This window comes from Pogona vitticeps, chromosome 8, assembly GCF_051106095.1.
Source record: "Pogona vitticeps strain Pit_001003342236 chromosome 8, PviZW2.1, whole genome shotgun sequence".
Taxonomy (NCBI): domain Eukaryota; kingdom Metazoa; phylum Chordata; class Lepidosauria; order Squamata; family Agamidae; genus Pogona; species Pogona vitticeps.
Genome location: NC_135790.1, coordinates 27201471 through 27213837, shown reverse-complemented (window position 1 = coordinate 27213837; position 12367 = coordinate 27201471). Strand labels below are relative to the sequence as shown.

The following is a 12367-nucleotide window of genomic DNA, read 5'->3' as shown; positions in this document are numbered from 1 at the left end:
CTGGTTGTGGTCAACCCTTTGCCTAGCCTTTGTATACACTCTGTAGCCATGGACGCTTAGGTGTGGCTTATGATTCAAGAGATTAGCCTTCCGAAAGGGGGTAGCGTGCCTTTATGCTATGGAAGCTTTATTTTGCAATGGTTTCCAAGGGCCACCCAAAGGCACAGGGCAAAAGGCAAGAAGAAGCAGGATCCGTGACCTGGCGGCAGGCCTGGCCCGATCGTTGGGCAGAGGGAGGCTACTGGGGAGCCAAGAAGCACCGCTAAGCTTTGCAGGAGAGGGCTGCACATGCCAAGGGGGTTAAGCCCAGACGAGGATGGCCACATCACCCAAAAGGAAGACAATGGAGGAGATGGCTTTGCATAAAATTGCACCCGATAATTTATGGATACAGATGCAAAATTAGATAGGATCTCGATAAACGGAATTACGGGGGTCTCTCCTCAGGATGGCAAAGACCCTGACCAGATGACCAATGTGCTACTCCTGAGCCTGCTGTCCAGGTGCTGCTCGGAGTGGACAATATGCGAGTGCCAGGTTCCTCTTCTTCCTCCTTATGGTTTTTTTAAAATCTTTAAATCAAATTTGGATTGCCTCCAAAAGGAAGCTCACCTCTGGCAACCCTTCAAACAGAGGACTCTTCTCCCTAAAAAGGATACCTGGCCACCATCTCCTATGTCTCCCAAGGTAAGTCAGTTGCTGGACTTGTAAATCTTACATTTTTGGACAATACCCAGAATTCTCAGCCAGCACAGCAGCTGGAGGATCCTGGGAGTTGTTCCAAAAAGTAACTTTCCCAGGCTGTGCTGTTCCCAGATACGGTGAGAGATGCCTATCCAAGTAGGGCTGCATCCAACCCGACTCTGTTCTCCTTAAGACATAAGCATTATAGGTAGTCCGTCATTAAAATAGGAAATTCTTTAACTATGAAATGCCTCTAAGTGCACAGCACAAACTCTTCTTGCCTCCCTCAGTTTATCAGTAACCTCGTCTTATTTTGTGACTGGCCTTTAGGATTTAAGCACAAGATCCCTTGGAAGTCTAGCTTCTCAAACACAGAAGCCTGCCTGAATCATGTTTCTCCAACACTGACATGCCATCGTCTTTTACTGTAATGTCTAGTGTTGTCTTTAAAATTTGATTTGAACTGGATAGGATCTCAACCTGAAGGCTGTTCTCTGTAAAGTAAGACACCTGGCCATCCCACCCAGGTATGAGTTAATCTAAGAGCCTTGCTTATATGAGGTAAAGCAGATATAAAAAGAGGCCCAGGGACCTGAAATGTACTACCTAGTAATGAATGTTAGGATTGCAATACCAGTAATACCCTAATATTGCCAACTATGTTCTGAGAACAGCACAAATAGCAATCAGGGGACACCACAAACATCATATGGCTTTCTGAGCATTTGTGAAAACATTAAGGTTTTCAGAATACAAACCTACAGATTTCTTTCTCTCTTTTTTGCTAGTTAGCTTTAATTGTAGCAATAAAATCTCTTGCCCACCATAGCACTGGGATTTTTAATGTATGATCTTTGTATATTTACCATTTACTATAGCAATAACATTTATACTCCGCAGTTATTATTACAACTTTGAACTGTTAATGGAATTCTTACTTTAGCTTGTCTTTACTCTCAGTAACCTCACTTGCATCTATTACGACCATGAACCTTACCAGAAATGATAAATATAGTAACAGAATGCCTATAAGCCCATGCAAACCCTTTTCAGAAAAAAGGGAGAGGGAAGTTTTTTTCTTTCTAATATTGTGAGCTGTTACAGTAGAGAACCGCTGCTGTCCTAGCTCTTTTTAGAGAAGTCTGGTTCAACCACATCTTCCAACCCTGAGGATGTCCTGTTGTAATAAAGCACAGCTTGGTGGACCACGGAGAGGGCCACGGACCCCTAGAGGTATCTACCTGCCGTCTCGCTATACACTCCAGGTTGTCAACTGGCTTCAGTTAGGGTCCTCCTTGGGTGTTCCTTATTATTTTCCCCTCACCCATCTCCTTTTCTAGTGGACCAGAAAGACAGCAATCTTTTCCTGCTAGCAGTCCCGTCACAGTTTTGCATAATGGCCTCTTACGACCTCCTCGGATTTGGCAGTGAGAAAATGCAGGGAGATCTTGGGATTTATTTACTTATTTTGAACCATTGCTTCCAAAGAAAGCTTTCCAAGATTGAGGACGAGACAGATGGAGATGCCGCCAGACCAGTCTTTTCAACCTACCTCTGACTTCTCAAAGCAGCGATTCCGAAACCTTTATCGGCATCACACTCCCTTTTTGATTTCTGGGAAACCCTCATGTTTCCCGCTCTCTCCTCCAGCATCCCATTCAAGTCCCTTCTAACAATAAAATTTAAAAAATCTCATTTCCTCGTTTAAAATTATAAATCTCACCACCTTAGGCTTCCCCTTTTGGAAGCTCCCCTAGCTAGGAACCAATGTTTATGGGGCTGATAAAGGAAGTAAACTAAATATATTTCCTTTTCAAGGGGCAGCCGCTCAAAGAAACATCCCATACTCTGTATTTCGAAAGCAGATACAAAATAAGACTATAAAATGGCTTCAATCCTTACATTTCAGCTTTTTTTTAAAAGTTATATTTGTTTTTAAACCTATTTTTCTGCTGTATCCACGGAAAGGGTTTATAATATATATATAAGAGCTTACGTCTGATGAAGTGGACTTGTTCACAAAAGCTCACATTAAAAAAAAAGTCTTTAAGGAGCACCCACATTCCTGTCTTTTTAAACTTTTTATTTCTATTCTGCTTTTACCCTATTATTTAAGAGCTCTTTATTTTGGAAACTCACAAAACTTACAGAGAAGGCGAGAATTGCCACCTAAATGAATGAATGAATGAATGAATGAATATTACTCTGTTGTACCCCCACAGGTCCCCTTGGTTTGGGAATTTCAAACAGGCCCCGGTAGCAAACTGCCACGGGGACAGTCCTTTCCGATTATTTCCTTGTCCTGTTACTTTTTTCCTTTTACCTGGGAGAATGAAACTGACCGGCCAACCTTTCTTCGCCTTTCGCCTCTTGACCTACAGGAACCAAAATGTTCTCTTCGGCACAAAAGTAGTACCTCTTTCCACATCTGGAAAATGCACGCCGTACCTTCCTGGAAAGGGACCCTTGCATACACTTACCTTTCTGTCCAGCCCAGCTCCCTACAGAAGTGTACGGAGTCCCAGCAGAATCACTAGCCACCATCTTTCTGCTTTTCTGTTTGCTCCAGGCCAGCCCTGCAGTTGCTAGTGAACGGAGGCATAGTTTTTCTTAATGGTCATGCCTGGGCTTGCCCAGAGATCAGAGAGACCCATAATTTTAATCTAACTTGGAATGCTCAAAGTTGAGTTAGGAGCCCCCCTAAAAATCCTTTTGACAAGGAGGAATTGCTCCGGATCATGCCAAGTTCTGCATCCATGTCAGCGGAGTCCCTGATGTTCACAAGAGGAAACACCCCTTGAAATAGGAGTGAATAAACAATTGTCTGTAGTATGGCAGGCTACTTGCGTGTCATGAGGTTCAAAGGGGTTTCCTGGATAGGAGCAGGGCATATTCCTTCTGTGCTATTGCAAAGGACACATTCTTTTGCTATATCCACAAGCAAAAAGAGAGAGCTAGCGTGGTGTGTAGAGGATAGAGTGCTGGACATTGGACTCAGGAGACCCGAGTTCAAATCCCAGCTGAGTCCTGTAAGCTCACTGGGAGGTGGGAACTACTCCTTAAATAGCCTGCCTACCTTGAAAACCTCCATCACGGTCTCACCCTAAGCGTGAATTTACAGCCCATTGCAAACTCAAACAACGAGGAGGAGAATAGGAGTGATCCAAGCTTTGGGGCAGGCAAAGAAACTTGTGGGGCAAATTCAGAGAAACCCATTTTTAGGGGCAATGAAAATCCTCCAAGGTAGGAAGTCACAAAACGAGCCAACCCCCTAAAGAGGAAGTCTTTCGTTCAAAGGGTCAGCTGCTCTCATAAGCTGCGGTGTTGCTTCGCCTGCTTTATTTTATTTGTTTATTGAGCCTGTTTGGTTCATCTATTTTAATTGGCACAACCTGAGAGATCTACTTGGATCCTATATTCAGAGGCGTTCCTCCAGGTGGGCAGGTGGCTCCGGGAACCTGGACATTTTTGGTGGTGGCTCTCCCTCCGTGGAACACCTTTTCCCACAGAGGCTCACCTGAATCTTTTACTCTTTCCAGCACCTGAAGAAGACTATTTTATTTTCCTAGGCATCTGAAGAAATGTTTTAGTATTCTGCTAGTTTTACTGTGTTTGTTAAGTCCCATTATTTTTACCTCCTGCTTCTTGTTTTAATTTAGTTATACTTTGTGGCACCTCTTTTATTGTTGCTATTTGCTGTCTTCTGTATTTTCTGTTTCTAAAATAAATATCTGTATTTGTTAACTGGCCAGAGGAGTTTGGTTACTGGAGAATCTACCTGTGTAAGAAATGCAGAAATAACATATGGGGATGGATTTGGTGCATCAAAAGAACAAACATAGGAAGGCCACATTAAAAAAAAAAAACCTGGGTGCAAAAGTTAGCCAACAAAGTTGTGTGAATGTTCCATTTTAAAAGATGCATGAGCAAACACAGACAATTCCAGAAACGAGAGCAGAGCTTGAAGACTTTATTGTTTGGGACTACCACTCCGAGCATGGTGGCTAGGGGATTCTGGGTTTGATAGTCCAAAAAGGGTTTTATCGGGATAAGTGCTAGGGCAGAAGGAACCCACTGGAACTGCACAGGAACAGCCGGCACGAAGACATTGTTTGTGCCAAACACACACACACACACACACACACACAGACTGTGCCACCTTATTTGTATGAGTGAAGGGTCTGCTCAGCTTCTGTCCCTCTGCTTGTGACTTGTTACTCTGTAGGAGTTGCCAAGGTGGCGTGTCTGTTTCCGTCACCAGGGTGACTCTAAAATAAAAGAGTTTATTTGCAGCTGGGTTCCCGGACCCCCGGTAATTTGCCAAAGGCTTGAGCCAGCGAGGGAGGCGAAGCTGGCCCTTTGATAGCTCGTCCGTGGGAGGCAAAGGCTTGGTTAAGCAACTGAGCTTCTTAGAATAACGGCCAGACCTGCTCGGGCAAGCTGGACGAAGGCCCGGCTAGGAAACCACCCTCCTAATAGCTGTGCGGATCCCACCACATCTAGGAGCTTCCCCCCCCCACGCCCATCCATCTTTGTACAGAAGAGGAAAATGGAGCGTAGAGTTCATATAATCTCCAGCATAGTTTGCAAAAGCCGTGCTGCAGGAGAGGTTCCTGGGAGATGTAGTCCAGCGAGTAACTTTCGCCTGCATTCTCTGTACCGAAGGACATATCTCTGCAGGTGGAGCTGCTCAGTTTAAATCTTGTTTGCAAAATAGAGAGCCTTAAGGCTAGCAAGATGAGGAACCCAAAATACCATCCATCACGATAGATTTTTAAGACAGACATCTAAAAAAGCACACACGGTCTCCTGTCCCCAATTTTCTCTATGATGAGATGGATGAGGTTTCCGTAGCAATGATTTTTATATTTCTGCAAAGCTGTATAAAATAGCATATGCCCATTTCTGGCCTCATCCAGCCTCCGTGTTGGCAACACGGAAGCAGCCACCCTGTCCAAAGTAAGCTTTTCCCGTCACCCCGCTCCTTTCCCACCAAAGGGGTGAGAGGGTGGCTTCATTTCAGAGTATTTGTGTCAATAGTGGGAGGCAGATATACAACAGGTGAGGAGTCCTTGGTTACAATCCCTCCCTACTGAAAAGGTTGCACCTGTTGAATATTCTGTTTAGTAGTGCCGTTAAAGAACAAGGCTAGGAATGCCATCAAGATGGGAAAAAAATCATCCCATATATAATAATAATTACCATAGTCTCTCGAGACTGAAGGATGCATATGATGAATAACAGATAATAAACTTTGCTGATAATAAAACAAGAGCTTCTTGTTAAAGTTACTACCAGAGGGTTGATAAGTATTTAAATGGTGCAGTTCTTGGCCTGCCTACTCAGAGCAATCCCATTGGGTTCAGCAACCATTACTTCACAAATGCACGTATACTTATTGTAATAGGATTTTTTAGTACAGATTACACAGTAAAATACTGTTCTGTCTGATGGAATAACCCTTCAGCTCTTGTCCCTGGCCTCTTCTACTGTCTACTTTGAAGTTTGGCAGTGCGAAGAGACTATGTCTCAACTTACCCTGATGCCTCTGTATGTGTGTCTAAAGGCCTTTGAAAAATCCAGGAGGCCAAAAACACAAAAAGTTGGCTTTCCAGCTGTGCTTGGCTTTTGAGGCTCTAATGCCATCCCCTTGTCTCCCTTCTTACAGCTGTTAAAGGCACAGACGTCCTTTGAGGAGAAAAGGTAGCAACCTGAATGCCTCCTGCAAATATGTATATAACATATGTGTGTGTGTGTGATATTTTGTCCTACACACCAGAGGGGAGACCACAACTCCCAGAAGCTGCTACCAAGCCATTCTGCTTAGGGGATCCTGAGCACTGTTTTCTATAAAAACCAGTTTTTCCACCCTCTTGGTAAAATAACTGTTTCCTTGTCCATTTTATTTTTGAAAAGAGGATTTTTGAAGGATGAGAGACTGTGGTGTTCTATTTATAGGGTAGTGAGGGATTTTTCATTGAAAAAAGGAAAATAATGTTCTGTCAACTTGATTTTTTGACCTTCCTGCTTTATATTCACTCAAGTCTATGGCACACACCTGTCACAGAACTCAAGTGACGCTCAACTCCTACATATATAAAACAGTAATGGCTGTTCAATTAGCAAAGAAGCTATAGTCGGTTAAGAAGAAGGAAGGAGGCTGCAGGAACAAAGGGGGTAATTTAGACTTTCTAAACTCAAAGTCTGGTAGATATTTCTTTAGTTTTTTGTAATATAGCTTGGGGTTTAGCAGTTTGTGTCTGAGAGCATCTATTATTGAAGGCAATGTCTACTGGCTCCCCCACCCCCCAGCAGTGATGTCATGTTAACAATTAATTAAACTAATGAGGTAGGAGTTTGATGCAATGATTAGGGAAAAAAACTTGGCCACTGAAAAAGGGAAGAATCAATTTAAGGAACTGGTATGGAAATTCAGTGCTAAGGAGGAGGTCACAAGCAAAGAAGAATATATGTTTTATTCTAAAATCTATGATATCTATATCAAGTGGTGGTGTAGACCAGAAGTGAGAACAGTTCAGTGTTGTGATGCTTTATTATTGTTTATTCAGTAAGTTACAAGACCTGATAGTAAAAGCTTGATGCCAAAGACAGACATCTAAATTCATTTCTGCTCCCAGCTAGAGTAGACCCATTGAACTCATTGTGGAATTGTAAGTCAGCTCTTACACAGATGCTAGGGATTCAATCGGTCTGCTCTGATGGGGATTAGTAATGAGATTTAGGGGGTGGAATTAAAGAACAGGGTGTTTCTGAGCCCAAGAGTTCCGTTTCGGTACCAAATGGAGAGCGCTGATTCACAGGCCCGCCATAAGTTGGAGATGACTTGCCAGCACAGAACAGCAACAGAAGGGAACTGACTTTTATCCTATAAAAGTTGGCTTCTGACATCCAACTTCATCTTCTTCCCATTTCAGGGAACGCGCTCAAGTGGGAAAGTCATTTTAGACAACTGGAAGTTCAAAAGATGATAGCAGATTGACGTAGTCCTGAATTTTCCCCCTTCTGCCTCGCTCCCCAAACCTTTGCAGGAGAGCTGCCGAAGGCGGAGGCTCTTCTCATACCTCTCAAACCGAAAAGAGAACATGAAAGATGAAATAGCCGTGACTGTGTTCTTCGTCACACGCCTCGTGAAGAAGCACAACAAGCTGAGCAAGCGCCAGGTGGAAACGTTTGCCTCCAAGCTGACGGCCACTCTCTTCGAAAAGTACAAAACCCACTGGTATCCGGACAATCCCTCAAAGGGGCAAGCTTATAGGTGAGTGATGCATGCGTGATCCAGTCCCTGCCTTTGGCCCGACTTTCCTGGGAAACTGGGAGAACCATCATTCCGGTAAGTGTGGCATTGCGTATTCTTTGACCCGAGTCCAGCAGGCCATCTGAATGAAGGCAGAATGATTGAAATAAGGTAAGTAGACATCATTTTGCTGCCGATTCAGTGGGTCTAGTTGAGTTTAGCATTTGAGATTTAGGCTTTTGTGTTGGGATCTTGTATTTAAATCGATCTCTAATTGTCTCTCTCCCCCCCCCCCCCAGTCTCGGGTTCTCTGGGTATCTTAGATTTCAGTTCCCCAGTTTCTTGACAGTTGGCCATGCTGGCTGGGACTCTGACAGGTAAAATCCCAAAGATATGGGGGGGGGCAATGGGAACCCCATTACCTTGGTTAGAGCATCGGACGGAGACTTGGGAGGTAGAGGTTCAAAATCCCGCTGAGCTGTGAAACGCCGTTTATTCTCTCGGGCTGAGCACCGGCTCACGGGCTTCTTGTGAGAATCAAAGGGAGAGGAAAGCAGTCGTGGATCTGAGGGAAGGACGAGTGAGAGATAAACAGGGTGTGCAAAGAAACCAAAATTTGTGTGATGGGGGATGATGAACTACTGTATGTGACTCAGTCCCCTTTTCTCCCCTCTTGTGCCCAGGTGTATCAGGATAAACCGGTGCCAGCCAAGAGATCCACTGCTGGACCAGGTATGTGCGAAGAGCAAAGTGGACTTTGACAGCCTCGGTTTGCCAAAGGAGATGACCGTCTGGGTGGATCCATTTGATGTTTGCTGCAGGTGAGCTCCTGGATAGATCCCAGATCCCCTAATCATGTTAGAGGGGTTCTGGAAGATGTCATTTCAACACCTCTCTTTTCTAGGATCTGTGGTGTAAATAATCCTGTAGTCCATGCTAGGCAGGTGTCGGTGACAAAAGAAAAATTGGGTTTCCGGGTGTGGTGGGGTTTCAACCAGCCTAAGTTTTAAGTCGAGGCCCATCTCCATCTCTGTGCTCGATCTGTCCTGACGGCCAGTTCTGGGTGCCTTGTGCGCTTGCATCTCTCTGCCTAGATACGGGGAGAAGAACCCGCCTTTCACCGTGGCTCACTTTGAAGAGCACCAAGAGGACCACAGGCTCTCTCAGTGCATCAGGCATGCTGTGGAAAAGGCCTCGGCTTCGGAAGCCCCCGGCGGCTCTTCCTCGGATGAGGAGGGCTCCGCCACGGAGCCCAGGAGCATCCCGACAGTTAGCAACCCCAACAGCATCTACCAGGTGAGAGGCTGGAGTGGAAAGAGGAAGTGGGTCTGAGTTTGCATGCACCTTCCTCTACGGGGCCAGAAGCCAGTGGCCACACGGGTGAACTGTGGTGCACTGTTGTGAGCTTCCCACGGCACAAGCTGGTGATGCCAGGAAAGGGGGTTCACGCTTCTGCCAGGGAGGTCCCCGAGGCCTCTTTGCTCAAGAGCTGTGAGACCTCAACTGGGCATCAAACGTCCAGTGGCGCAAGTAAACAGGGGTCTGCCCCGGAAGCTCAGCCCGGCTGCAACCCTTCTTGACTTCCTCGCTGTGGCTAGGACTGACTTGCCAAGGGGAATATCTCTTGAACATGGCTTGGAGAAGTTGCTCTTTAGGCCTTCAGCTCCCAGAATTTACCATCCCGAACCACGGCTATGCAGGCTCATTGTCGGATTCCGGGAGCGGCGGTCCAGAAAGGAACGTTTTCCAAGTTCTGGACCGAAAAGTAACTTTTTGGAGTTTAATTTACAGTGTTGAACAAGGTGCTTAAGAGAGGAGAGAGGATTTGGCAGGAGAGCTGATACGGTCAGGAATGGAACGGGGAATCATTGAATGTGAGTGTGACAGCCGTGTGACTCACAAGAAAAAAAAATTAAAACATGGGGATAACTGTTAAATCAGACAAACTTATTTCAGTGCGAGAGTTTGTGGATCGCAATCCACCTCCTCGGAGGCAAAAGGAGGAGTTGTCCAAAGAAGCTGACTGCCATCTATAAAAGCTCACACTGAAATGAATGTGCCAAGTTTTCAAGATGCTATAATACTCTTCCTGTGCTATTCCTACTGCAGACTAACATGGCCTTACCTTTCTTCAAATCTTGGAGCTTATATTTAAAAATTATAGCAAGGACTGGGAAGAATGTGGGTTTGTCTGTGCCTCTGACACAAGACTGGGATTTCAAGCTTATAATAATATCTATAATAATAATCTGCAGAACTGCAGAGGCTGGAAGGGACCCTCTGGATCATCAAGTCCAGTCCCTATCAAGGAGGCATAGTGAGGGATTCAAACTCTCCGCTTCTGGCTCCACAGCCAGACACCCAAGCCACTGAGCAATCCCGCAGTTATCTTTTCCTGAAGTTAAAAGTCATCTGTTCCTTTCTTCTCCACTGGCAAGCTTTCAAAAATAGGAGTGGGAATAAAGATTTGATACTTTCTCACCCCTGAAGGTGCTATATTCTGGGAACTCTTGAGTTAACAGCCGTTAATGTTGGACCTCAAAGATGGAATTTCATGAGTTGCTACTATGAAAATTATGGCGGGTATTGGCTGACATCCTGTTGCTTAGTGTAGTAAGTTACAACTAGAGTAGAATTGTTTGAATCCATGGAACTTAGGAAGGAGATGACTCATCAAATGCCTCTTGATTCAATGGGCCTACTCTAGCTTCACTGACTACAGTAAGGAACAGGATCCCAGCCTCTGTGTGTTTGAAACACCTGGATGATAGTAAACACTGGCACTCAAAGGAGAAATACTTGCAGAAAAGTGTTCCACATCTATCTATAATGTGGTGGTGGTGGTGGTGGTGGGGAACTCTCGGAAGCCAAGATGATCAAATTTTTGGATGATGATTATGACAACCACCTTTGCACTGCAAAGCAGGAAGGGATCCTATGGACCACTGGGTCCAGCCCCTTTCCAAGAGGCCCCACGGGGGAATTGAACTCCTGGCCTCTAGCTCCCCAGCCAGAGACGTCAACCACGGAGCTACCCAGCTGTTCTATAGAAAGTCAGTTGAATTGCATTCTTGTCTACATCCTGAAGTGGCACAAAAAAAGAGAGAGGTCTCCTTTTCCATTCTGGGGAAAGGCCGAAGGTAGCGCATCGGCTTTCCATAGCTACGGTCCCAGTGCGAACCCCTCTTGTCTCCAGCTAGGGCTCAGCTAGGAAGAACTCGTGGCTATCATGGAGAGGGGTTGATGTCGGTCAGAGCTAAGAATATTGGGCTGGAGAGGCCAAGATGTGGTGGATCTAGTATAAGGCGATGTCTGATATTCTTTGTCATCTCTTGACCCTTTTCCTCCGCTTCTCTGTCTGGTCTCAGTGTGGAGGCCCTTTTCAGGTCTGGTCGCAGTATTCCCGGAGAAAAGCGCACACCTCCGATGGAGTCCACCAGAATCCTGCTGGCACGTCCTATCTTCCATATAAGACCTATAAATCCTGCCGGCCACCCGCCCCTTTTGCTGGCCCGCGTGTAGACAGATACCACTGGGTCAATGCCCACCGATAACGCTGTGATCCAGTCTCCCGTGTGAAGTCCGAGGTTTGCAAGGACGTTGGAACTTTTCACCAGGAGGAAAAAAGCCTCTCCAAACAATACCATCCCTGTCTTGTTCTGTCCCCAGCTCTCCTTTTTTAAAAAAAAATTAATTCTGTGTTTGTGACTTTTAAAATACACACTGCAAGGCTAAACTCTTTTTAAAAGTGATTTTAAATGTATTTTAGTGGTAAGATTAGTGGAACGCTTAAAAAGGAAATTCGTTTACTAATAAAATGAGATGTGTGTTTTTAAAGAAATGGCAACTGTTTTGGCTTCCTGATGAAGACAAGGGGATGGAGGAATCTCAAAACCTGGCATGGCCGTAAATAAGGATGTTAGAGATCAGAGGGACACAAGAATGGTCTCTGTGCTTTCTTCTGAGTAAGGGAATATTTGCCGGATCTTGTCTTGAAGCTGCTCAAACAACCTTGAATTCCAAGCTGCTGCCTGTCTTCTTACATTGGTTCCTTTTTTTTTTCCTAGTCAACTGAGCATTTTAGACTTCTGCTCTCAGACGCCACAGTCACCATCACCAAAGGTCAACAAATTCCGGGAGTTGATGTCCAAGAATACCTAGAATGTCTTTGGAAGTCTGGGAAAAAATTGTATTTGATTTGCACATCCCAGGGAGAGGTAGATTGTGGAGTGAGTGGTGATAGGGTGTGTCACGGCCCAAAATTTCGGGGTGTCCTCAGCTCCAGTTATGAGCGACATGTGGTTGCCGGTGTGTAGCTATTCAGAGTCCATTTAGAAACCCTAACTTTATTGATTGTGCAGTAATAAGATCCATGTGATTTCAAGTCAGTTCTGACTTAAGGGGGATGTTTCTCAGAGGTTTCAAGGT

The 12367-nt window shown here is 45.1% G+C and overlaps 1 protein-coding gene across 2 annotated transcripts; it reads left to right on the top strand.

Annotated features, from left to right (window-relative positions):
* The first annotated feature begins 6697 nt into the window (after positions 1–6697).
* BTG4 (BTG anti-proliferation factor 4) lies at positions 6698–11780 on the top strand. 2 transcript variants are annotated; one of them, XM_020794789.3, is made up of 5 exons: positions 6698–6861; positions 7734–7960; positions 8623–8760; positions 9034–9235; positions 11308–11780. In XM_020794789.3, the coding sequence occupies exons 2-5, from the start codon at positions 7788–7790 to the stop codon at positions 11491–11493; spliced, it is 699 nt and encodes a 232-aa protein (XP_020650448.3). In that variant the 5' UTR covers positions 6698–6861; positions 7734–7787; the 3' UTR covers positions 11494–11780. The 2 variants fall into 2 exon arrangements, with proteins under 2 accessions (XP_020650448.3, XP_020650436.3); XM_020794777.3 differs by having other exon boundaries at positions 7620–7960.
* Positions 11781–12367: the final 587 nt, after the last annotated feature.